The sequence below is a fragment of the Meles meles genome, chromosome 16, assembly GCF_922984935.1.
Source record: "Meles meles chromosome 16, mMelMel3.1 paternal haplotype, whole genome shotgun sequence".
Taxonomy (NCBI): Eukaryota; Metazoa; Chordata; class Mammalia; order Carnivora; family Mustelidae; genus Meles; species Meles meles.
Genome location: NC_060081.1, coordinates 74492643 through 74519523, shown reverse-complemented (window position 1 = coordinate 74519523; position 26881 = coordinate 74492643). Strand labels below are relative to the sequence as shown.

The 26881-nt window shown below is 48.0% G+C and overlaps 1 protein-coding gene and 1 long non-coding RNA gene across 5 annotated transcripts in view; one reads left to right on the top strand and one right to left on the bottom strand.

Annotated features, from left to right (window-relative positions):
* The window catches only part of TSHZ2 (teashirt zinc finger homeobox 2), a 440356-nt gene that overhangs the window by 37318 nt on the left and 376157 nt on the right, over positions 1–26881 (bottom strand). For 2 of the 4 annotated variants that reach the window (XM_045981087.1, XM_045981089.1), the window contains exon 3: positions 14597–14835. The exons of the other annotated variants lie outside the window; for them this stretch is intronic. Coding sequence is in view for 1 of the 2 variants with exons in the window: in XM_045981089.1 (XP_045837045.1) it covers positions 14834–14835 (2 nt within the window). In the remaining variant the exon portion in view is untranslated. Of the gene's footprint in view, positions 1–14596; positions 14836–26881 lie in introns of those variants that run through there. 4 annotated transcript variants of the gene reach the window in all.
* LOC123926836 lies at positions 20620–21356 on the top strand. Its single transcript, XR_006815316.1, has 3 exons — positions 20620–20815; positions 20918–21090; positions 21234–21356. It is a non-coding gene; the product is annotated as an uncharacterized LOC123926836 (long non-coding RNA).

Here is a 26881-nt window from a genome sequence, read left to right as displayed (position 1 = left end):
AACCATGTGGACATCGAGTCAAATCTCTCTTCAGGGGCAGCTCAAGTGTCTTGCTTGACTCCATCTGGCCTGCATGAAACCCATCTTCCTTGTTCGTCTTCGGAACCTTATTCCCAGGACCGCACGGCTTAACACTCGCTGTAATTTTGTCTCGCAGGGGTGGTAAGCTACTTCTCACGATGGCTGATCTTGATACGGCGATCCTTGTTGTACTGTTCACACCTGGAGGGTGGAGACGATGGCTTTGGGGTTCCTCTGGCTTGGGTTCAAGCCTGGATCTGCTTCAGCCACGTTGCCTTTTGCAAACTTAATTCCATCTTCTGTAAAATGTGAATGATGATAGCACCTCGGGGTCCCCGTGACAACTGTGTGTGACAGTGTATCTGAAATACCCAGTGGCGGTGGACGGTGCTCGGATGGTCACGTTTGTTGTGGTGGTGATAACGGTGATGATGAGAGCCCCTTGCACCCAGAATGTTTTTTTTTAATATTTTATTTCTTTGACAGGTAGAGATCACAAGTAGACAGAGAGGCAGGCAGAGAGAGAGGAGGAAGCAGGCTCCCCACTGAGCAGAAAACCTGATGCGGGGCTCGATCCCAAGACCCTGAGATCATGACCTGAGCGGAAGGCAGAGGCTCAACACACTGAGCCACCCAGGCACCCCACACCCAGAATGCTTTTGGCCAACAATATTTACTTAGTCCGCATTTGGTGATTAAGGAATGCTCATTTGGAATGGAAACCTAGTCTCCAACCCCGCACTGATTGCTGGGAATGGAGGGCTAGGGGGAGGCAGGGAGAAGAGGGGTGACGGTGCTTTCTTGCCACGGGGATGATCCTTGGGACAGATATGACTGCTGCCTGCTCAATATCCATCCCCCTTCTTTCCTGCTGATAAAATCCTGGCTTTGTTTTCTGTGGCAATGTGCCCACCCAAATACTCATGTCACAGGACCTTGCAGCGAGGGATGGCAAAATTACACAGTCTGACTGTGGAAGTTGAAGTGGAATTCTGCTGGGTTTCCGGCAAAGATGTTCCCCTTGAGAAGAGGGGACAAAGGTGGCCAGTACACAGTTATCTCACTCCTTCTCCTACCTTGAATGGGGCCATCGTGTCTAGAGGCAGCAGCCATCTTGCCACAGGGAGACAACGATCGAGAGACTCACAAGAGACACCTTCTAATATCACTAACCCATTGGCCCACTGCCATAGAGGTCTCCTCTTGGATGTCGTGATGGTGAGAGAAGCAAATCATGATTTATTTAAGTCGCTGCACGTAGTCTCTTATTTGCAGCCTAAAGCATTCCTAACTTATAACCTTCCTGCCTTTTTTCTTTTTTTTTTTTTTTTTTTGTTTGGACAGGAAAGGGAGTCCTGGAAGCCCAACTGAGAAAACAGATTCCCCCGTTAGGCATGAACAACGTGCAGAAATAGTAGCCATCGACTTCCCCTAATAATGCAGCAACAGCACAAAAACCCATGGGCAGGACAGCTAATAATAATACCTGATGTGCATTCAGTGTTTGTTCTGGGTCAGATGGGGCACACTTCTAGGCACACAGTAGGCATTAGGGGAAAACGTTAAACTAGGACATGAAAGCGTAAATGACAAATCGCACTCTCTAGCCAAAGCTCCCCCAAATGGCTTATCGTCTTCCTCCTCCCACCATGGACTTGTCTCACATATTTCCTTTGCTTTCTCTGAGGGGTTCACGAGGTTCTTGTCAATATCAAACGAGCGACTAGATTCGAAGAGCTTAAAACACTCCCCGTCACAGAACAGGTGCTCATTATGTGTGCAGGATCATTATTACTGCTCTGTGCCAGGCACCGTGTGAAGTGCTTTTCTTGCCTTATCTTGCTGAGATTAACACAAGGACAAGCAGCTGAGTGGTTGTTGTCAAATCTATTTCGTGTTCTGGATGTCAGTTACCCCCATCTGTCAAATGTGGATTAAGGCTAAACCAGTCTTCCCTAAACTTCTTGCTGTCATGCCCGACTTTCCTGATTTCTGCCTGTATTGTACTTGTTTTAGGCTATATTCTCTCTGTCGCAAGCACCTGTATTCGCTCTTCTGTTTGCGTTAACCTAATATGTTTCTTTAATTGGAGTCACTTTTTTTTTCTTTAGCATTATCCTAAGTAATGGCATCCATCCAATGTTAGATATCTGTCAGTGCTACTGAGCTACGGGTGTGCTTGACTCCCAGAGAACATTTGGAAATGTCTGGAGACACTTTAGTTGTCCCACGGGGTAGCGATGGAGCTGAGAGTTAGTAGTTAAAAGCCACAGATAAGTTAGTAGTGAAAACACACAGATATTGCTAAACATCCTGCAAGGCACAGGACAGTCCCCACGACCAAGAATGGTTCCATTCATGAAGTCCACGGTTCTGAACTCGAGGAGCCCTGAAACGCACACATACACGCAGCTGTGCGCGCACACATACACACTGGTGAATATGCTTTAGAACAAATATATAACTATCCAAAAAAAAAAAAAAAAAGAGCTTATCCAAGTATCCTCTGAGTCACTCTGTCTCTGTTCAAGAGCAAGTTTACCAAATGTTGGGAACCCCCTCATAAGCAGATTTCTTACAGTCCCTTCCTCCTCTAAAACTCAGTGAAGTCAACTTAGAGACAGCTGGTTCTTTCTCTTCTTACTCAAGATGAAGAAAGGTATTTCTTCAGAAACAGAACATCATCTTTGGGAAGAAAAAAAATTCTCATTTCCAAGCGGTTATAAATGTGGCTGGTCGACACATTGAAATAGCCTGAATTTTCAGAGACCAAAAACAAAAGACCTTGAGATACAACCACCTACCTGGAGCAATGTGACCCCCACGGTCGGACCATCCAGAGCACAAGCTAATTAGGCCGCTCACGTTTCCTGGTAGAGCAGTGACTCTTTCCAGTTTCCCTACCCTGACCTACGAAGCATATTATTCATGTAGGCCACATTCCCATGAGCTGAGCCAGGGTAATACTTACTCTTTCCCTTCTGTCTGTCTCTAACATTCAAAAAATTCCAGGGTCATGCCAGTGAGTTCCTTGACCACCCTTAGCCTTCAACAATGATTGGAAATAAATTATTTTCAGTTGATGGCAATTGATTCAGAGTCCCAAGACCACATTTGTGCCCTGCTTGTCCAGGGCAATCTTCAACCAGGAGTTTCCTGGCATGGACCCACTTGGACGTTGAGGTCAGAGGTTGTAACGGAAAAAGACCGGAACCAGAGATGTGGTGTAGAAAACATGGCGCCATGTTTTCTGCACTGAGCTATAATAAAACAACATGTGGTGCCTTTCTGGCACTGTAGGGACACGGTTCAGACTTCATACTTAGCACAATCATGAGAGGTTGTTAGAGAAGGAGTTGCCCTCCCTGTTAGCCAACGAGAAGGCTGAGTTTGGGGAAGGCCCCCAAAGCAACTTCTAGAACTCCATTTCCTCAGTTCCTGATTTGCTGACTTTCCACATGACCCCGGGCAGCTTAACAGACACTCCTCCTCTATATGATGCCTCCTGATTCCTGGAACTGGTGTTCACGAATGATCCAGACCAACTCACTTAAAGGCCGAGATATGAGTCGGTGCAGCTTACACAAGGCCTTACTCAGCAGAACTCATACCCTTTGGATAATTTGGATAATGAAGGATTTCTGGAAGCCGCATGATCTCAGACCCACATGCCTTCTCCTGTGCATTGTCCCTTACAACCATCCCTTCCTTGTTGAAGTCCTTAGCATAGGTGAGTTTTGCTTAATTGGACACCAATATCGGGTCAGGCGTCTCGGCCTGGCATCGCTGTTTTAATTTCCCTGGAATCCCTGGGCGTCACAATGAAGCTGGGATTTGCTAGGGAAGACCATGGGGAGGTAGAGACACGTTGGGAAGACTGTGTCGAAGAGGTTCCTGGGATGTGCCCTCCCCGGAAATTGATAGAGCTCGTCAGTGCGGATGTTTAAAATAAACAGCTCTCCTTCGGACTTTGCGATCTGTAGTCTCTATCTCGGCGTGGGAGATCTGAGTAGTCACGGTTAGCCCCTGAGCTTCACCTGTAACACACTGTCAGCTTGTGGCTTTCTCTAAACCTGCAGAGGGGACAGCTGGAGGGAATCCCTTCTCTTGTACACCTGCTGGCATGAGCTAAAGGTGACTCGCTCACTTTCTCCTACAGATTTCGGTGTTTCAGTATGGAGGGGTGGGCGGTGGGGGTGGGGATCTGGCAGGCAACCCAGAAGGGTAGAGAAAACTGAAATCACACCTCACGTCTCTCCACAAAGGTTTGATTCTCTTTATGAGTATGATCCGCCAATCCATAATCAAGGGTTAATTTCACAGCTCACTGCTTCATCTAGCATAATATCCATTCAGACTAATTAAATCTGTCTAATAATGTGAGTGTCTTTGTCTTTGTTCTTCCCCTTCTTTGTTTTACACCCTTCACATCTCATCTCCAGAACCACACGCCATCACACTCTACTTGACAAGCAGAATCCATCCCTAAAATTAAAACATTCCTGACCTATCTGCAATGACAAGGCAGGCGAGCTTCACGGCGCTCCGGCCCATGAAGGGAGCTGACACATTTGTTTTTAATTTCAAAAGAGTAGAAAGTGAAGATCTGACCCCGTCAATCAAGCCCCGTGACAAGTTTAATCATTGGTGCCCCACAAAAATCACGGCTAAATAGGAATGCAAATACTGTATCACAGGGCTCTTATAAATGCTAATCAAGGAGAAGTAATCAACTGACAATTTCACTGATCTCTTTTCTCAAGAAGTCACTCAATGTTCTGTCTCTGGGCCACAAAGAGAAGAGAACAGGACAAAAGGGATGGATGAGGGTCCCCCCTAACCTCCCTTTTATTTTTCCTTCCAGGACATTTCTTTTTAAAGAGAGAATTCGTTCTTTTGATCCATTGTTGAACTTTAAAGCAAAGAACTTACGCAGTTATATGTCAAGTGTACTTTATTCTAAGCACCCAGGCTGGGCAGGAAACGCACGGAAACTTCCGCTAAAATAAAAATCATCATTTGTCTTTGTCATTAATCTGTTCTCAAATTCTCTTATATCTTAAAAGTGACTGACCTTCACCGTGAGAGGGGAAGAAAAAAAAAGTTTTATAAGTAGTCAAAAATCTGAAAATTATGATCATAGTAACTCAAAAAAAGAGAGAGAGAGAGAGAGAGAGAGAAGAAAAATTCCTTTTAAAAAGTTAATCCAGGGTTGATGAAGTATTTATAATCATCAGGAAGTTCTGAGCCAAGTGTCTCTCCCCTCAGCATGGAGGCTTGACTATGCTTAGGGAAAGAAGTCAGAAATTGGAGAGATATTTTTCATCTACCCTATTACACAGGACCTGAGAGAGCTTTGTGTGTTACAAAGTTAGAACCTGAGGGTTTTTTTTTTTCCTCCTTGTCTCTGTTTTATTTTTTTTAACCAGAAGGTCTTAAAGAAATCCAATGATTGGTGACTTTGTACCATAACACTGATTTCATGGGATCAAAACAGGCAAAGAAAAAAAGCCAGCACTAAGTTATTCCAAGTGTGTCCTACGATGTTGATCTAGTCCCATAAAAATAGGTATTGGCGAGATTAGTTCTTGCAGTGCTAACGACCCCAAGTCCCAAAGGCTCTGTGAGGTCTCCCTCATATTAAGGACAGAAAAGTGAGAGTGTTTGGCTTTTGGGGGCCCTTTTGCATGTTTCCTGTGAAAGGTGGATGGGCCAAATCCAGCCCCATTGTCTGTTCTTATACAGCCCTGGAGGGAAGAATAGTTTTTGCATTCTTAAAAGGTGACCAAAAAAAAAAAAAGTATTTCTTGATATAAAAATTACATGAAATTCACATTTCTGCACCCACGAATAAAGTTTTATTGGAACCTGACCACGCCTAGTTTGGGACGGATCTTCCATGGCTGTGTTTATGCCACCCTGCCAGAGCTGAACAGGGGCAACAGGGGTTGTCTGACCCACAAAATCCAATATTTACTGTCTGGTCCTTTACAGAAAAAGTTTGCTGATCCCTGTTTTATATCAGCATGGAACATTTGCTATTTCTTCACTGTACCTCAATTTCCCCAGCCCTAGAAATTCCTTTTTCCCAAAAACCTGATGGAGGTATAATTGACAAAGAAAACTGTATCTATTTCAAGTATACAACATGATGATCTGATGTACGTATACCCTATGGGACGGTCACCTACATAATTCAGTTAATTCACACAATCATTATCTCGCATAGTCACTTTTTGTGTGTGTATGAGAGTGCTTAAGATCAATTCTTTTAGCAAATTTTAACTCTACAATGCAGTATTATTAACTACAGTCTCTGTGCTGGACATTAGATCCCCAGAATGGACTCATCTTATAACTGAAGGCTTGTACCCTTTAAAAAAAAAAAAGAAAAAAAAGATTTATTTATTTGAGAGAGAGAAAGACAGAGCGAGTGAGCAAAGGAGGTACAGAGGGGGAGAAAGAGAGAAAATCTCAAGCAGACTCCCACGGAGTGCAGAGCCTGATACAGGGCTCGATCTCCAACCCTGAGACCATGACCCGAGCAGAAATTGACAATCGGACACTCAACTGATTGAGCCACCTAAGTGCCCCTGCAGGTGGGTACACTTTGACTAGCATCTTTCCATTTTCCCCATCCTTCAGCCCCTGGAAACTGCTATTCTACTCTGTTTCTGTGGGTTTAATGCATAAAAATGAGAGGATGCAGTATTTCTCTTTCTCTGGCTTATTTCACTCAGCAGGTTCATCCATGTAGTCACAAAAGGCAAGAGTTCTTCCTTCCTCATGGCTCTATAATGTTCCACTGTAATTTGAAATAAATGAGCACCAGCGACAACACCCTCTGTTTCTCAGATGTCACTGTTCGGTTTACTGGAAAGGATGGATTTCCTTGCAGTGAAATGAGCACCTTGCCAATGTGTACTAGACCTTGGACCTTCTCTGGCTTTCAGCCACTGCTTCCGTGGCCTCAGGATCTGGGGACAGGCAGTATCTTCCCTTGTGGGGTCAATCACTGAGCCTCGGGTGCTGCTGGCTGCTCCTCTCCCTAGTAACATTGCTTCAAATTAAGATCCAATTCATTTTGGAATAATAACGGTACTCTAAAAATAGAACATTGACGATAACAAAAAAGGGAATGCGACTGTATATTTCTATTTTGGTGCATAGTCCCTGAGACCCAGAGTGGCAGAAGGGATAAGGCATGCGTACGCTGGGAAATAAAGAGGTTGGTGAGTTTGTTGCCTCAACAATACCCCGGCAGGAAATCACGAGAGAGAATACTTCTTTCTGCCAGACGCGTTCAGGCACTCAATATATCTACACACATATATGTATCTACTCTCCCCCCATATTTAAATGACAGTTATGCACAACGTTCTCCTGATATTTACAGGGCAGTTTTGTTATTCTCATTTTATAGCTAAATTGATTTTCCTTGGGTTGGGGCAATGGCTCTCAAGTGGGGGTGACTTGCCCCTTTGCACAGGAAGGAAGAGGAGGAGTCCTAGGGCACAAGGAGGGCACAGGGACCATTTGGCAATGTCCTGAGACATTTTTGGTTGTCTTGACTCTCAGAGGGTGCAGATCTCCTGGCAGGTAAGGGACAGAAGCCAGGGACACTGCTGAACACCCTACACATACTCTGCGGGGCACCTCCACAGCGGAATGATTTTGGCCCCAAATATCAATATTTTGAGGTTTAGAAACCCTCAGTTAAGGAAACAAAAGGTTATCCACTTTGGAGCTAGGGAAACCTAGATTTAAAACAAAGTTTCTCGGGGCGCCTGGGTGGCTCAGTGGTTTAAGCTGCTGCCTTCAGCTCGGGTCATGATCTCAGGGTCCTGGGATCGAGCCCCGCATCGGGCTCTCTGCTCAGCAGGGAGCCTGCTTCCCTCACTCTCTCTGTCTGCCTCTCTGCCTACTTGTGATCTCTCTCTGTCAAATAAATAAATAAAGTCTTAAAAAAAAACAAAGTTTCTCAACCTTGGTACTATTGACCTTTGGACTGGATAATTATTTGTCGTGGGGTGGGGGGCTGTCCCAGGCACCTTAGGGTCTAGTAGCATCTACCCACTAGAGTGACAACCAAAAACGTCTCCAGACAACTGCAAATGTCCTTTGCTGCACCAAGGCGCCGTGGCTGAGAAGCACTGGTTTAGAGTACGAACAGGGTACTTGCTGGCTTGGTCATTTTGGATGAGTTATGGACTATCTCTAAGCACCAGTTGCCTAACTGGTCAAGGGGAGAGTGAACCAATGCCCCTTCCCATGCTGCTGTGCTGGTTAAGTGCGGGGAATGAGATGGTATATGTGTGTTGTTAGGGCATCTCCAGACCACACCCCAGACACTGGGGGATGTTCTCAAACAAAGCGAATATTCTTCAACTAAAGAAAACGCTGCAGGAAGGAACGCATGCAGATGTTTTGGGTTTGTTATAAATTTCCCCTGCTTCCATCTAGACGCCTCCCGGGCAGCCTGTCCCTCCCCTACCTGTTCCCACTTCAAGAATGTGGAATTTATCGTGGCCTTCCTCTGGGCCAAGTGGGGACTCTTGCTTGCCCGGGGTGTAGAGAAGGCAGTCTTCATCTTCACAGGTAAGGAAGCCGGGACTCCGAGAAAGTATAGAATTTGTGTGAAGTATCGTATCTCGAAAGCTCTGAGGCTGAAGACCAAGCACACCGAGGTCCAAATATGTATTTTCATAAGCAGACAACCCAGGGTGTTGGGTTTCTCATCTGGCCATGTGCTTTTCTGTGTGACCTTGGGTAAGTCACTGCACCTTTCTGAGACTTGGTTTTCCCATCTGTAAAACAGAGCTAAGGCTGCATTGAGAGGTTTAGTAGGCAATGCCCTTACCAGGGGGCTGGCCCAAAGCAGGAGCTCTGATCGCTGCTACTAACTGTATGTGTCCTTTTTTGTATCCATGCTTTTAACACTGTGTCATGCTGCTTCCGGGGTCCTGATGGTAAACGGAAGGAGATAGTTTCTGAGATAAATACGAGTGCATTCAGGAGTGATTACAATAAATATATTTTACGAGTGAAACAATGCGGTCTGTTCTCCCCTCCTCCCAGCATTGCTTCCCATCCGCTGGACTCCAGAGCATCGCGAGGAAAAAGCCCAGCCTTTGGAAATTCGTCCTGTACAGATGGTTAAGGAGGGATCTAACCAGCGAGTGCGTATATCACCGTGGAAGTCAATTGATTCTAACTCCGAGGCAGCTTGCGGGCCGGGGGTTGTATGTGTGGATCTGTAGGGGGCGGTTCCCTTTTTTTTTTTTAAAGATTTTATTTATTTATTTGAGAGACACAGAGAGAGACCGAGCGAGTGCACTGATCTGGGCGGAGAAGGAGAAAGAGAGAGAGAGAGAGAGAGCAAGCACTGAGCTGGGAGGAGAGGGAGAAACAGGCTCTCCGGGAGCAGGGAGCCCGACTGGGTTTGATTCCGGGACCTGGGGATCATGACCTGAGCCGAAGGCAGAGGCTGAACCGACTGAGCCCCCAGGCGCCCCTGCAGGCAGCAGTTGGGAAGAGTATTCGGTTCCCTTCTTTTTGGGAAGGTATCGAGATGGTACAGATTGCTGAGCATTTTTCCTTTTGTCTTACCATTTTGTAACTGCCACTTCTTCCCTGGAAAACCACATTGGATCTCTCTGGAAGGAGTCATCTTTGTTCTCTCCCCATACGGGGCTGAAACAGTGCATGAGACCAGAGCCAGGATCTGCGATAGGTCTGTTCCATTCATTGCTCCCAAACCATCCACTGGTAAGTTTGGGTCGCTGAGTTCCAAGGGAGGAGACAGCATCCACACACTTTGACCTTCCTTGGCCCTCCGTCACCTGCTCTGTGGATTTGACTCCTGCGGTGGAGACGGCGGGTCTCGTCCCTGCCCCGTCTCCGTCTAGACCTAACTAACACTTAGCAAGGGGGAGCTTGACGAGTCTTTGTGCAGTGATCCCGTGTGGGCCAGAGAATCAAAACATTGCGCACCGTTGTAGAGAAAGGGCCCTTCCTTTCAACTGCAGTTTCCCAAACTGGTTTCCATGGAAACGTAGCTCGGTGGGATGCCGGCAGGTGTTATGTGAAGGGATGGCTGTATAGTCAAGTATGCTGGGGTGAACCTACATTCAACAAGACTCCATTGCAGGACTTGGCCTGGTTTTTTGTCTGTCTTTCTTTCTTTCTTCCTTCCTTCCTTCCCCGCTCCCTCCCTCCCTCTTCTCTCTTCTCTTCTCTTTTCTTTCTTTCTTTCTCTCTTTCTTTCTTTCTTTTATGCTAACGGTAACACGAACTTCAAAAGCGGCATCTGCCGCACGCAGTATTTGCAGAACTTACTGGGACCCCATAAGTTTTTTTCCCGTAAGCATCTGGTGGGATTGGTGTTCCAAGGACTGCAATCTGCAGAACTTTTCTCTAACAGCCAACTTGCCTTGGGGCTCTTGAGGTCATTGCTGTTTTCCTCAGCCTGGAATGTTCTTCCCAGCTCTCTGCACAGCTCACTCTCCCACCTTGCCCACCTTCTCAGCAAGGACTTCTCCGACCTCTGTTGCAAACCCGGCGTCTTCCCGCACTCCCCTCCTTTCTCTCCCTCCCTGCCAGCACAGACTTGTGATTGTTTCTGTGTGGACCTAAACATATTATATGTTTTACTTTCTGGACCCCTTCCCCCTCCAGGTGGGAGCCTCTCCAGGGCAAGTCTATGTCCATCTAACGCATTCTGCTACACAGAAGTGCCCGGCACAGGCAGGCACTTAATAAGTCAATGCAAGTAGAACAAATGAACGAGGAAATTTACAAATCCCTGCTTTACACAGTGGCAGAGGCCCAGAGGGCAGGGGCGAATGGATGATCACTGCATAATGGCATTGGCCATCAGGCGAAGCAGGGTGCATGATTTTGGACCTTCCAGTTAGGGCTGCTGTGGGGATTAAGTAAAAAATGGTCGCAGTGTCTCGTGTACCGTGGGAGCTCCTTGCATCACGGGGAGGATGACAATGACCCTTGGCACATACCTTATCGCTCATCCCCATGGCAACCCTGCAAAGTAGACCTTCCGTTTTGCAGAGGAAGAAACAAAGGTCCAAAGAGTTTAAGTGGCTTCCTTGGGGGTGTGGCAGTGAGTGAGGGCAGCCCAGATCTACGCTCACGTCTACAGGATCCCAGAGCCCCACCCTCTCACCTACGTGTGTGTCTGCAGGTGCGGGCACAAGTAGAACAAAACAGCCTGTCCATGAAAGATCACGAAATCCCTGAGCCCATTGATTTTTTTCCCTTTTTGGCTCCAGGATTAGCTACAACTTTCTGAAAACCGGCATTTTCTCACGTGTGGCATTAGGTTTGCTGCACAAGATGACTCCTCCTTTTGGAGAAAGAAGGGAGCTGATGGCAGAGGGCTGGGGGAGAGAGGAGGACAACCCTGGACATTGTCATTCTGGCCGAGAGGAGTCAGGGTCCCCGCCCACTTGACGTTCCTCTTAGCCATCTTAGCCTCGCTCACTCCCTTCCATGTGCTGTCTTCCTGCTGGTGTCTTTGGGGCAGGGTTGGGTTGGGAGGGATGGGGAGGAGAAGACTTCGGGTTCGGGTTAATCTCCTTGAGATCCCAGAGCCCCTTACTTTTGGCTTGGACTCCGGTCATTTGGGAGATCCACACGGGATCCTCGGGCAGTGGTGGGCTCAGCAGGAAGGCTGTTTCTGAAGCTGCTCAGAGAATCCAAGACCGTGGGTTCTGTGACGTATTCTATCGCCATCTGTAATGCAATCCAGATCCGGGGCTCTTACCTCGCATCAGAAGAAAGGGGACAGAGGGGGAGTATCAAGAGAGAGGTTCCCCCACACCCACTTCAGAAGACAGACTCAGAACAGGTGAACACCTGTTCAGAAGACAGACTCAGAACAGGAGAACACCCACGTCCTTCTCCACGGTGCTGCTCCTCGGTGTTATTCTGACTCTGTTGAAGTCTCCTCTCTCTGGAGAGGCCCTTCCTTACCATCCTAGCCGGGGGGCCTCCCCCTCACACTTCTCCCCTGCCCCCAGCCTTACTGAGTATAATTGACACATAACTCACTTCTAGGGCATCAAACACTCATCAGTAACTGATATTATCTTGTTTATTCACGTGCTTATTTGTGCCTGTCACTAAAATGCGGCTGCGGGAGATCAGAAACCTGGTCCGCCTTGCTCCCTGCGTTATTCCCGGTGTCTGAAGCGGTGCTGGGCGGGGTGGGGGGGGGGCGGCCAGGGCTCAGGAGCCTTTGCAGGCTGAGTGATTGATTGCCTTAGATATGTCCCAGCGCACTCTGCAGCGAGACTATCACAGAAGGAGGGTTATGAGGCAGAATGCATGCACCGGTTCTGTTCTTTATTTTTCAGTAGGGACCGAGTAAGAAAGAAGGGGCAGCTGCAGCACAAGGGACTTCAGTTAGACGTCAGGAATTTCCTGCCCCGCTGAGCTGGGGCATTAGAATGCATGATGGGGGAAGCTGTGCAAAACTCCTGTTAAGTAAAAAAAAAAAATTTTAATGTGGGGACTATCCTCAGGGATATTTATACGTGTAATGACCCCAAGACTCCCTTCTTCTGTGCCATCTTTCTCTTTAGAGCTTTCTTGCCTCCTGGGGGTACTTGCAATGACCCCGCAGAGGCGGAGGGGAAGGGCTACTGCCATCTAGTGGGTGGAGGCCAGGACTGCGGTTCGACCCCCTTCAGCATAGGACAGCCCCTACTCAGCGGGACAGGCGGTTCCATGTGCTGTTTTCAAGGTCCCCTGAACCCAGCTCCACTCAGGGCGGTGTGAGAGCCAAAAATGAGTCACTAGATTATTTCTCTACATGACAAAAGGAAGTCCCATTATTACTGTTATTCACATGTATATGTTGATTGTGACCCACACATATGTATGGGCCATTGGCTATGATAGACCAGGGCTGGCGAACTTTTTCTTAAAGCGGCAGGTAGTCAATATTTTGGAATTCCTCAGGCCCTAGGATCTCTGCACCAAGCACTAAACCATTGTAGGGCAAAGGCAGCAGAGTAATGAGCAGGTGTGGCTGTGTTCCAAGGAGCCTGACCTACACAGAAGGGCAGTGGGCAGGTTCTGACCCCAGACGAGGATGCCGATCCCTGTTCTAGATGTTGAAACCACAGAGGTAAAAAGAGCCAATACCCAGTTCCCAAGGAGCGCACGGTCTGTAGGAAATCTCCAAGCAAATGAAAGCTGACTACAGTACAAAGAAATGAGGCCAGAGAGCAGGTTTTCTGGACATCCGTATGTCCAGAGCCTCTGCGACTGTGGATGAAGCATGTTCCATATTTGGATCTCTGTTGCTGTGTTCACCACCACCATCATTCTGATGACCACCGAGACCTCCAACAAATGTCCCAAGTGCCGCTGGGATGGAGCCCCCGAGAGTTTTCACCCCTTCTCTCCCTCTGATCCCGGTTGTGACTCCCAGTGACTGTGGTGTACTCAGATGGCCTCCTGCTCACCTGCCTTTCTCACGGGCGCCAGGGACGCCTCTTGCGTTGCAAATCTGACTGTGTGGGCCCCTGTTTAAACCCTTCCCTGGCTCCCTTGCCCTCCTGTAGCTGCTGGATTCACGATGATGTACACACACGCACACACACATACACTCAGCTTTTATTTCAAAATGTCAGTTTAACCAAAAAGTGCAAACAATTAACGGTTAAGTTTCGTCTTTCTTCTCTTAATCCAGACTCTCCCTTGTGTCTCCTAATGCGCCCTGGTATGTGTGTTTGTGTGGTGTGTACGTGTCTACACCTACACAAACACATACAGGCATACGTATATAACACGTATACACACGCACATATAAGGCGTACATATCATATGTTTTAGTTATGCATTTGCGTTTTGTTTATTATTGATATTACAGGGTTAAGATATGGTAGGGATTTTGGGGGGATTGTATAGGTGAGTACAGATAGGTATGTTATTGGGATAATAAGAGTGTGTTCTTCAGGAGGCCTGTGTGGGTAGGGGAGCATGGGGCAGGGGGAAGGGTAGAGAGCCGAGGGAGGAGCAGAACGTGGGGGATGGGGCAGCAGGGCTGTGGGTGAGGGCACACCAGGGCACACCAGTGAGCGGCTGTGCCTGCTTTTCCAGAATCAACTATATCGATCATTTTATCGTTGCATATTTAAATTTTCTCTCCCTCCGGCATTTCCCAAGCTGTGCATTGGACTAAAAAAATGAATCTTAGACAATCGCCAACCTGGCATTTCACTGATTTTTAATGTGTTTATTGTGTAAGTTATCAACAGAAGCCTTAAGGGCTTTTGGTAACGGGGTGTGTTAAAGACAAAGGGAGGAGAGAGACAGGAAAGAGATTTTCTTCTCGAGGTGTTGTCTTCTTAATTTGCATAAATGACAACAGTGAACATCTCGATTCGCTGCCACCTTTGTAAAGCTTGTCGTTGGAAATCAGCCACCATATATAATAATAACCTCTATTTATACGTGACAGGGCCTGTCCTCAGCCCTTTACAGGCATGATCTCAATCAGTCCTCTAAAAACCCTTAAGAAGCTGTTCACGCTTATCTGAAAAAACCTGAGGCCCAGAGAGGTGACATTTCTCGTCTCGGGTCGCCCAGCTGGGAGGTGGTAGAATCGGGGTGAGGCACAGATCTCCCCTGACTTGGGCTCCGGGGTGACTTTACTGGGAGCAGCGGCTGTATCAGCAAGAGAGATCAAAAAGATCTACTTGCAAATCCGAGTTCATGGGGCCTGGTTTTGTCTACTGCTGTTAACCACTGAGTTTAGTCTGGCTTCTCTTTTACAAGAGATTTTTCCTGGGAAAAAAAAAAGAGCACAAGAACTAAGTAAAGAAGTTCAAACACCACACAGGATAGACCTCCAACCCCAGGGCTCGCTTCTGATCATTCCTGAACTATTTCTATATAAATAAACAGAAGTGCCCACACACACGTGCGCGCGCGCACACACACACACACACAGAATTGCTTTTTAGAAACAACTTTGTTGAGTATAATTTATATATTTTTAATGCAAAGGCGAATACTATAGACCAAGATTTTTTCCATTAAAGACTAAATCTTAGGATCGTTCTACATCAACACAGGGATTTACTTCATTCTTTTTATTCTTTATTTTTCAGTTATTTTAAAAGATTTTATTTATTTATTTATTTACTTATTTATTTATTTATTTCAGAGAGAGAGAAAGAGAGAGCACGATCGGTCTCAGAACCCTGAGATAATGACCTGAACGAAAACCAAGTCAGATGCTTAACCAACTGAGCCACCGAGGTGCCCCCGTTCATTCTTTTTAAAGGCTATATCGAATCTCCTGATATGAAAGACTAAAAATGCTTCTACAGTTCCAGTGGGTGGAGAATACCCCATTTATACGTAGTACTTGGCCTATATTAATTAATTTAATTTCCTCTGTGCCATATGAAATAGATACTTTAACGGACCCATTTCCCAGATGAGAGAACTGAGGCATAGGGAAGTGAAGTGACTTGCCGTAGGTCGCACAACGCACAAGTGGGCGAGCGAAGATTCAAGCCTCGTAGTCTGGCATCAGGGTCTATGACTTTAACTGCTGCCCTATCGATGTGGCCAATATTCCTATGAACATATCTTTCGACATACGCTCAGATCCATGTAAAAGGTGTATTTCCAGCCATGAACTTGCAGGTTGAAGGGAATGAATGCTTAAAATTCCGTAGCGGACAAAAATTGTCGCGATGCTCTGTAAAGAGGGAAAACCATTTACGATGACATCACCAGTGCATGGCCCCTTCTCTGAAGGTGTTGCGTCCTTTATTTACACATGGGAGAAGTGGAGCGGACGTCTCTCCTAACCAGGAGTGTGTCTCCCCTGGGGATAGCACAGAAACCACCTGAATTCATCTTGGGTGACTTCTCAGTGTCTTGGTTTCATCATCCCCTGGAAGAACAAGCTCGTCCCCAGGGCCTCTCTCCTGTATCGTCCCCGTGAAGGCACATTTGCCAGCTGCCTAGCAACACAACCAGCACACGCATCATTACTCATAAGGTGCTTAGTTCTGGCAAGACACCTGAACGTCTTATGCCCATCGAGTCATGCTAATTAGCTGATGGCATAAGCAGGTGGGGAAGGGAGAGCCTGATGGGGAGCGAGGAAGGCTACTGGCTCTGGGGCTCTGCCCTTTCGGTGCTCAGAGAACATGCTCATTTGGGATGAACAGAAACTTTGGCATGCGCAAGACCAGCTGAGCTCATCTCATCCTCCTCCTGCCTCCAGGTGGCCCAGAGGACAGGTACGATGGACATCTTGGGCTCTGACTTCGTACTGATAGACCCATGGGTAGAAGATAGGCAAGAAAAAGACATCCTCCATCTCAAGTGTTGCTTGATATCAGAGATGTAAACCCTTGACTGGAGAACTTTGGCCTGAGGATATGTCCTTTTGTTGTTGTTTTTGTTCTGTTTTGTTTTATTGAGCTGCACAGGGAATTTGAAAAATCCAGAGTGGTTGCCAACAAGTCTAGGTTCTTGGCACAGAGCATTTAACGTGCACATACACGAATGCATGGAGGTATGGCTATGTGCGTTTTATTAATATTTACTGAGCACCTACTATATGCCAGGCCTTGTGCTGAGGAGCCAAGTGGAGAATGAAATCAACGTGGCTCCCAGTTTTGGCCTTCAGGGGCTCCCCGCTAAGGAGAAGAGTCTCATTCAAGACAGTCACCCAGAAGACTACTCAACTGCTTTTCCTCAAGTGGTAAGGGGGGAAAGCAGGGTATGTGAAGACAGTCCAGCAGGGGATCTAAACACACTGGAGAGAAGGTGTGGGGAAGCGTTTCACGTGATCTCGGTATTATCCTTAATTTTGCATCTGAGAACAGTGCGTTCTCATGCTCATAAATCCTCACAACCGGAGGGAGGGGTGCTGGGCTTGAACCAAGGCCATCAGGACGTGGATCCTTCCCAGGGGCTTTTCTGCAGGAGGTTTTACAAGCGCTCAAGAGGAGTAAGTAAGAGCCTGAGGAAATCGTGGGGTGCTTACTTGGAGAAAGTGCTCTTATCTGCTCTGAGTGGGGGGAGGAGCGGTGGGATGGATGCCCTTCCCGTTCCTTCACCTGTCCTCACTGTCCTACTGGGGTTTCCTGGGATCAGGAATTCTGGTCCCAGCAGTTGCTTCTGGGCAAACCCCAACTAAGCTGGGGCAGGGGTGGGGGGGCTGGGGGTTGTCCTGGCTGACCTCAGGAGATGGAAAGCCCTGGTACCTGGGCCCCACACAGGGAGTTGAGACAGAGGGGGCCGAGGTCTGGGGCCTGCCCAGAGCTGAGGGTGTCTAACTGCTCACGTACTGTTGCAGGACGAAGCTGCTCGCTTGGACCAGCCCGACCGCTGAGAATCTACCCAGGGAAGGGCTGGGGAGTATTCTTTGGGGGGCTCTGCAGGAGCGAGCTGTGAGGGAGTGCCGAGCCATGGTCAATGGGATTGTCCCTCAGCCTGACACTTGGGAACAGAGTGGAGAGTCGCAGTTTGCCCCCTGGGAGAGGGAGACAGCCGCCTGGATCAGGGAACTGCAGGAGAGAGAATCCGGTGAAGAGGAAACAGTTCAAAGGACCCAGGAAAACACAGCAGCTGCGGACTGAATGTTTGTGACTCCCCCCAGATTCTTCTGTTGAAATCCAACCCCCGATGTGCTGGTGTTAGGAGGTGGGCCTTTGGGAGCCCTCTTGAATGGGAGTAGTGTCCTTATAAGAGGGACCCCGGAGAGCTCCCTGCCCTCTCCACTAGGTGAGCACCCAGCAGGAAGACGGGCACCCGTGAGCAGAACTGAACGGAGTCAGGGGCCGGCAGCTGATGTCGGGCTTCCAGCCTCCCGAACCGTGAGAAGTCAGTTTCTGCTGTTTACGACGCCCCAGGTCTCTGCTGTTCTGCTATAGCCGCCTGAACCGACCAAGACACCCGGAGAGGAAGTTGGGTTCTTCCTAGAGCGAGATGGAGGTAACGGCTGTAGGTCAAGGTCAGTGTACGTGATGCCCCACAACTATACACTTGGAACCGGTTAAACCGGGAAATTTTGGGTTACATATATTTCACTCCAGTAAAGAAATACATAAAAGGGTCAGCTCTAAATTGGCTTGGCGCACAGACTGGAAGTCCCCCAGACAGGGAACCCCCTTCTTGGCTCGTCACTTTCTCTTGCCCACCACCCTACCCCCCGACATGGGCTCCTGGAGGCTCTGACGCCGCTGTCGGCAGGCGAGGGGAGCCTAGAGGGCACGCAGAGAGGAACCCAGCCCCTCTCCCACAGCAGCTCCGACCCACAGCGGGCAAAAGGATCTTGCAAAAGACGAGAAAGGATGTGCTCGCTCCGGAATCGCAGCCCCGACTTGAGTCTTCAAGTGACCACCGGCCTGTCTTCCCCAACTGGCCTCTCTTCCCCAGGAACTAGTAGAAAAGTCTCTGGTTTTACCCAAGGGAGGGGTCGTTTACTACCTCTGAATAGCTTTTAAAAGGAGAAAGAAGTAAAATGCTGCTTTGATGCCTCTTCAGGCGACAGGCACATCCAACAAAGGGTTACACGTTTTATGCTCATTCTGTGTGGTTCTTTGTTAAACGCTCCGGCTCAGATTGGCGCAGTGAATCCCTCTGTGAGGTAAGGACTATGATTAGTCACATTTAAGGGAAGGAGAAGTTATGTAAGTGTCCCAGTGGCCCGCGTGGGGGCTGGGATTGGAGGCCAGGCCTGCTAGGTTCTAAAGACCCGCTGTGACCCGCTGATCCTGATTGCCACCTGACGGCCGGGACGCCAAGTTCGCTTGGGACCAAGGCTCCTGAAGCTGCCTGGGGATGCTCGTGACTTCCTCTGCTGACATCATTTGGTGCTGAGTCTGGACTGACTTGAGTTTGGAGCCCTGCTGGGACTCGGCATCCCACTCAGAGGGTCAAGGGGGTGCCGAGGCCAAGGTCCTGGCTAGGGAGAGACTCCAGGTCAGATGACACTGTCACTAACTCCTCTGTCAAATGGGGACAGTATTTCTCATCTTGTAGGAGAAGGTGCCCCAAAGTGCTAAGCACAGTGCCCGGCATAATGAAAGGGCTCCATACATGACAGTGACCGTAATATCTGACTCGGGGCATTGGGAGATCCGCAACATCGAATTACGGCTCATATTAACCTGCTTTCAAAACCGTACCGAGGATCAACGGCGCACATTTCAAATTGTCACCAATGTAACAACGATGATAACTGTTACCGTAAAGTGTTAACAGTGCGGCACGCTCACAGCCTCTTCTTCAGGTGTCCCGGACGCCAGGCTCAGAAAGGGATGCGTTATATATAATTCGATTCCGGGGATGGCAATGATGTTCCTTCTCCTCCAGCAGTTAGCTTGTCGAGACCTTGCTGTAGTGCTTGGATCCGAGCTGGGGTAACGTAGAGGCGGCTCTGTGTGTTTGACTTTCTGTTGCATCAGAGGCTTCTGAGTGGGGTCTGCTCCAGGATGTGTCTGGAGCAGGGGGATGTGGGGAAGAGGCATGCCAGTGGGTTCCAGGCATATGGAAAGTAGGAAGAGTCAGTGTCCTGCCTGGAGCCTGTGGGGTCAGAAGGGAGGCTTGGCACTTCCTGGAGTCATCTTTATCCTGCGATGTACCATCTGCGGCAAGGAATCGTAGAATCCGCGAAAGAACACGTGAATTCTTCAGGCCCTGTTCAAATGGGCCACTCAAGGCCCTACTTGCCACCTTGGCAAGTCCCCAGGGCTGTGTGATATTCAGGGAGCCATCAAAGCTTCTGTTTGCCTAGTAGATAAAGGGCTTGCAATCCCAACTCCGAAAGCAAAGGGTCCATCTCCTCTCCACGAAAGAATTCCTGGGAATTCCTACGTAGCAGGCTGTCATCTATCAATATTCCTTTTATCAAATAACATACTGAAAACAAGGCCTCCATTAATTTTTAAAAAATATTTAAGCTGATTAGAAAGTTGGTTCTGTATTTGATTAAGTCCTGCAGAAATTGGGCTTGTGATGAATCATTGAACAAACACTTTTTTTTTTTTGGTACAGCAATAAAGCTTCAAATGATTAATTAAGGGCACAATGCCAAAACAAGTGTCTTTGTTTAAAACGCAGTGGACAAGACAGCCTTGGGAAAGTTGATGTCTTAAGTAGACGCCACAACATGTTTTTAATTATGTTCAGGAAGACGAACAAGAATAGGAATCGCCAACTGTTTAGAAAGATAATTTTTTTTCGAAGAAAGATTAGAATTAAAAAAAACAAACAGAGCATTATTGATTTAACACAAATGCCATTTGTCGGGCCTTTTGTAATTTCCTTATTTGTGTCATCATTCTAGAGTTCACACCCCCCCTCGTGTGATAGCGTTTGGCATCCGTTCAGCTCTCAGCAATATGATACAGTAAACACGCAGTGACTGCTCATATTAAAATGTTTTATTTGTTGTAACTGTACAGATGATCAAGCCATGCAAGTCCTAAATTATCCCAATCATTGCCCAGGCTAATCGGAAGAGAGGGAATCAGGGACCGTCTCTGCAAGATGAGCAGGCAGGCTAGGGTTCAGGGCGAAGCTGTCAGTGGGAAAGGAAACAACAGCAGAAAAGTTTACGCAACATCAGCTCTCCGTTGCGCCATCCCGAGAACAGCCCACCGCTCCGCTGAAACAGACATCAGCCGCCTGGGTGATGCCCAGAGTGAAAGATGCATTTGGAAGCGGCTTAACTTTGGTTGTATCGGGCAGTCAGATCCCATTTGGATCAAAGTGTCCTATCTCAGTATGCACGGTAAGGACGGCTTGAGCTTTAAGCAAGGCCAGCTCTTAATTGTAAAATGCTGGAGACAGAGTAGGAACCTCACGGTTTGGCCTCTTTCCCCTAACCTGTCAGGAAATGGCCTCCACTCATTTGGAAATCGATGGAAATATTGCGGAGTGCGGGCTGCGGGCTCTGGATTTCAAGAAGTCATTTAGATGTGCCACTCATGGGGACGCGCGGCTCCCAGCCTCCCTTGTTGTCCCTGCCGCCAGGTTTAGAGAAATGGTTAATTATTCATCTTGCTGGTAAGTATCGGCTTTATCTTATCATACGCATCAACATGATTAGAGAATGGGTCGAGAACCGCGAGAGCCTGGCTCTGTTTTTGAACGTTCCTTCTCCCCAGTAATGTGGTTTGTGTCCCTGCTTGGCGCTGGGCTCTGTGCAGAGTGCCGGAGACATCGGGGTGAACAAGCAGGCTCTGCCCTCAGAGCGCTCAGACTCCAGACGTGGCCAACTGAAAGGAACCGCATCTCTGAGAGGAGGACTAGCATTCTGGACCCTGGACAGCTGAAGGCACAGGGAGGGTCCAAGCATAAAGGGCCACTGACCTTTCTCTCCAGGAGGACGCCGAGAACTTGCCATGCTGACATTGACTCGGGAAGCCTGAGAACCTGATGTTTGCCCGTGACCCCTTAAATCACGGTGACAAATAGGACCTGCCTGCCATAGTCATCCTGCCGCCTGCTTTTGTTTAAGTCATGCAGGGGAGAATGGCTTTCACATTTTTAAACGGTGGGAAAAAATAACCCTCCAAGAGAAGGGTTTTTATCACAAATAATAATATTTGTGATAGTTCAGCATCCAGAAATAAAGATGTTTTGGAACATGGTTGCACCCCTCCATCTCCAACGCAGCCTCTTTTGGGCTCTGTCACGACTCAGCTCCACGCCACAGCATGAAAAACAGCCACGGACAATCTGCAAGCAGGTGGGTGGGGTTGTTTTCTGGCACAACGTTTCCACCAGCTTTTCCACAGGTTGCCAACCCCTGACTTAACCAAAGTCCTTAGAGGCATGGCAGGAATTCAGCTCCTTCCTCATCTGGGCCCGGCTTGAGAGAGTAAACATAGAGGACCATGGACAGGAAGGAGCTGTGCAAAGTGGCTTCTGTTCTTGCTCACTTTCCGGAAGATTCTACGTCCTGGGCTTAATAAGAAGGGAGCTTGTAGGGATGTGCCAATCCAAGCCCATTTGCAGGGTGACGATTGGGTTCAGCAGGCTTCCCCCATCCCAGAGAATGTGCTGAGTGTTTTGGGGGAAGATATGCTTTCTGGGGCCTCATGGGATGGGAGTGGGGAGACGAAGCCCCTTGCGGGCCACACGGTCACTCGGCACCTTTTCAGCAAAGGTCTTTGTTTCACTGAACACGTCGAGGTGTTTATGCGAGGAACTCGGGGTGACTGGGATCGCCTGCTTAGCGGAGGGAAGCAGGACTGGACGTCAACGGGCCCAGAAGGGATGGAGAAGAAAGCCGAGCTTGGGCCGTAGGCAGAGGAGGAGAAAGGACTCATTGGGATCATTTAGAGTGATCAGTGAGAAGCTTCACTGGGTGTCTCCCGGCAGTGGATGTGACCCCACTTCTGTGTTTGCCTGTGAAAAGTCACCCGTGTCTGTGACTCATTGGCACTTGGGTGAGGGAGGATGCTCTTGAGGAAAACTGAAGTGAGGCCAAGCTGTGCTTGCGGCTGGCATCAAGTGAGAAAAAGGGCAACATGCTGGGCCAGGAAGACGTGACCTCCCCCGGGTCCCGGCCGCTGTCACGCCTTCCCTCCACCAGCCTGTAGCCGTCCCTGGGCCTGTCATCCGAAGGAGCCGCCCTCCCTCATCTAGCCTCCCCACCCCCATGCCCTGCCTTCGTTGTCTTCAACGAGCCCACGGCCACCAGACATGCTGTGTAATTATTTGGTTTCGCACGGGTTGTTTTCTCCCGCGTTCAAGGTCCGTGAGAGGGAGTGACGTTGTCTGTGTTGTTCACTTCTGCAGCCCTGCGCCGTCGGACAAAGCCTGGCTTGTGGTGAAGAGGACACATTTATTCAGCGAGGGTTCCCGGGATGCAGGGCTCCCTGGGAGCTGCCACGAGCTCGCGGAGTCGCACCTCCTCGCGCACCTGCCGGACTGTGGCTGCTGCCCCTACACGGGCACTCCTTAACTCAAGCCACCGAAAGGCACCTGCTTGCTTCTCCTCCTGCCCCTTCCAAATCCAGGCTCCACACCACCGACTCTCCTTTTCAATGTGGAATTCGAATGACGTCACTTTCTGGCTTTTAAACCCTACTCATTGCTACCTGTCACTCTTAGAAAGAAGAAAAAAATCCATGCTACTGTTCATGGCCCACAGAGCTTCCTAAGTGGGTCCGTCTTTCTACTGCCATCTTTGTGGTCTTGCTCACCCTGCGCTAGCAACAGCCGCCGCCTCCTCGTTTTCCCGAAACATCACACTCGCTTCCCATTAGGACCGTGACACTTGGCGCTTCTCTTCTCTCTCAGCCTCCCTCAGCAGCCTCCCTCCCGTCACTCCCGCCTCAGCTCAAAGATCAGGCACCTCCGAGATGCCTTCCCTGACCATCCAGTCTGGAGTAACCCCCCTTAGCCCATCGCTTTTTATCATCACATAGCTCCGTTATCCTTTCCTTTTGACCCTTCATCACCAGCTGTAATTCTCTTATTTGTTCTGTGGTTTATACTTCAGAGTCTCTCCTCCTTCTCCACGGCGGGATGGATGTTGGCACCTTGGCCGCTGAGACCTTGACCATCTTCTTTGTCATCAAGGCCTAGGATGGTACCTAGCGTACTGTAGGTGCTCAATAAATAATTGCTGAGTGAATGAACGGATTGATCTATGTATGCAGAATTTCCCGACAACAGAGTCCCTTTCCTGCCCATCTTCCTGGGCCTTGTCCCACAAATAATATATACTGGTCCTTGGTAGCTCCACCCCCGTAATTCTTACAGGTCATCCTAGAAGATCACATGTCTGGAAATTGACCTTGGAGTTATGATGAGGTTCAACAATTAAGTGTGACATGGGCTTAAGTCTTAAAGCCAGTGTTTGGGAAGGTTTGGAAGACTAGACCATGGTCAGAAAATGACGTCGGGGTCCGCCGTCTTCATAGAATTATCACAGTCAAGTCTTTTATTTTATTATTATTATTTATTTTTTAAAGGTTTTATGTACTTATTTGAGAGAGAGAGAGAGAGAAACTCAAGCAAACGCTGTGCTAGTGCGGGACTCCATCCCACCATCCCAAAGTCACGACCTGAGAGGAAACCAAGAGTCCGACGCTTAACCGACAACACTGCCCGGACACCCCCATGATTAAGTCTTTTAAACAGAGGTGGATCCCTTTTTCAGTCCTGCCATCGGCCCTGGCTTCCCCAGATGAATCAGTCAGTACATGTTTTGCTGCTGGTGTGATTGCTGACTCCAAACCATGGTTGAGTCAACACGTAAAGGGAGGGCTGGACTTGGGGGTAATTATAGGTATCTCCTTAATAAACCTTATCTGATCCCTTTCCGTTAATAATTGTATGTAATTATATTTACGTATGAGAGCATTGCATCTTAATGGAAAGAAGGGCCCCGAGGATTTAAAGAACTTAAGAAGTGTTTGATTGGATACCGCTCACCATTAGGTGTTATCCAAAGTATAACAGGAGAAAGGAATTTGTCAAAAAGGAAACTGGATAGTAGGAGAAACCCAACACTTTCAATAATTGATAATATTTTTATTAGGTTGTTACTTTCAAGTGTCTTTTAGTCCTTGCACTTGAATTTAAATGTCTGAAAAGGAATGGGTATTCAGGAAAAGAAAAGTAATTACACCCTGTAATTCTGATTTAATTACAAGGAAATAGATGTAACATGATGTGATAAAAGTTATGATGAGCTCTTTAAATGATATATGTCATTAACATGTTAATTGGCATGAAATCTGAACTCGGAGCCAGAGAAATCTTAGGTGAATATGAGGTCAACTCTATTACAGGCTGTCTTACAACGAAAATTCCATAAAAGCATTTTGAGTTTTATTCTGCAATGTACTTTTTCCCCGTTTATACTCAATATGATGAAATTCCAATCTTACTCTTTAAAACAAGAAAGATACAAAAGGCCATCCTTAAGATGTCAGGGTGGTTCGCTTGAACTTGTAATTGAGTAGACACGGGGTCTGAACTACATGAAATGTGTTTTTTTCCTGAGCTCAAAGACCAGGTCATGTTCTAAAAATCCGGTTCTCTCAGCATCTTAGTGCGATAAGGAAACGAAATGCATAAAGATTTTGATTATGAAAAAGACTGCCATTTCCTCAAATACTCATCCAGCATCCTATTTATTTTATTTAATGACAATCTGGGGGCTCACGGCTGTGGTTTGTAATCAGACGTGGAAGGAAGCATCTACCCAGCAGAAGGAAAGAGCCAAAGTAGAACGGGGTGACTGCTGTCAGGGGGTGGGACGCAGTATGGAAACTCAGAGCCTCTGAGTTTCAGCTGGAAATACGCAACCCCAGGGCCGGCTCTGAGGCTGGCGTGGCTGTTACTGATATGCTGGGGATATTGAAAACCCCGATGTGTCCTCTCATCCCGCAGCTCTCAGTGATGGAAGCCTTTCTGTTGGAGTAGCCACACGGATACTCCTCCTCTGAGATATTCTCCCCACATACATGCCTGGGCGGGTGCCTGTGTCCGCAGACCCACTGTGAATATCAACATATACCGTGCACGGGTGCTTCTCAGAGAGACCCTCTCTGTCCCTCATCTCTTGGTGGACGTTTATCCTACCTTAATTCAAATTATTGCAAAAGAGAATGGATTCCAGAGCATCTCTATTTGGTAATTATCTAAACCTCATGAACAAGAGACTCCAAGGGGCACTTGGGTGGCTCAGTGGGTTAAAGCCTCTGCCTTCGTCTCAGGTCATGATCCCAGGGTCCTGGGATCAAGCCCCGCATTGGGCTCTCTGCTCAGCAGGGCTCTCTGCTCAGCAGGAAGCAGAGTGCCTGCTTCCTCCCCTCTCTCTGTCTGCCTCTCTGCCTACTTGTGATCTTTCTGTCAAATAAATAAATAAAATATTAAAAAAAAAAGGGAGAGAGACTCCGAGAGCCGGCAGAGGAGAGGACCCTTAAGGAAAGCCGATGCTAGGACTGGAGTTAATATTTTGCCGACTTGGACACAAAGGACAGGGTAGTGGATGGGAGAACAAGAACTGGTTTCTAGCTTGAGTCCAACATGCCCATGCATGATTCAGTCTTTCCACTCACTTGACTGGCGCAGAAGGGTCTTCTAGATGTTTCCCTAATCTCCCCAACTCATTCCTGCCCCAGGGTCTTTGCATGTGATCCCCTTACCCCCTGAATGTGTTTCTTCCACTTCTCTTACTTTGTTCAGGTCTCAGTTCCAATATCACCCTCTCTAGCAGCCTTCTTTGCTCTAAACCAGCACCCCCTCCTGCAACTTTTACTCTCTAGTTCCTTCTTCCGCTTTGAATTTTTTCGTGGAAATGATCTCTAGACTATCCTAGATGTGTATTTATTCAGAGCCTGTCTGTCGCCGCTAGAATGCAGGCTCTGTGGGGCCAGGCACCTGCTCCGTCTTGTTCATCACTATATTCCCAAGTGGAGAACAGCGTCAGGCACCGAGAGGTGAACATGTGCTTATCGCACGAACAATGCAGGAACGTGTCCTGGTGCCTCATTCCCCAGCTGCATGTCCTTGGGCTGGTTACCTAATTTGTATGGCCTCAGTTGCTGCCTTGCTGGCAAAATGGGAATAAGGGTTTGAAGAATTAAATGACTGAATGCATGAAATCTCCTTAGCATAGAGTCTGGTACATGTCAAGTGCTCAGTAGATGTTGGTTTAAAAATGAGAGATTTTTCTTTAGGAAAGCAGCACAACATCCCCTGGGAACTGAATTTGTGAGTCTGTTTGAGGTGAGTGATGGAGGTCAGGTTTCGCTCTGTGCTAGAGTGCCCTGATACTAAAGTCACTTGATGCATCTGGACACTGGGGAGGGATTGCGATAAACTCCTTAGT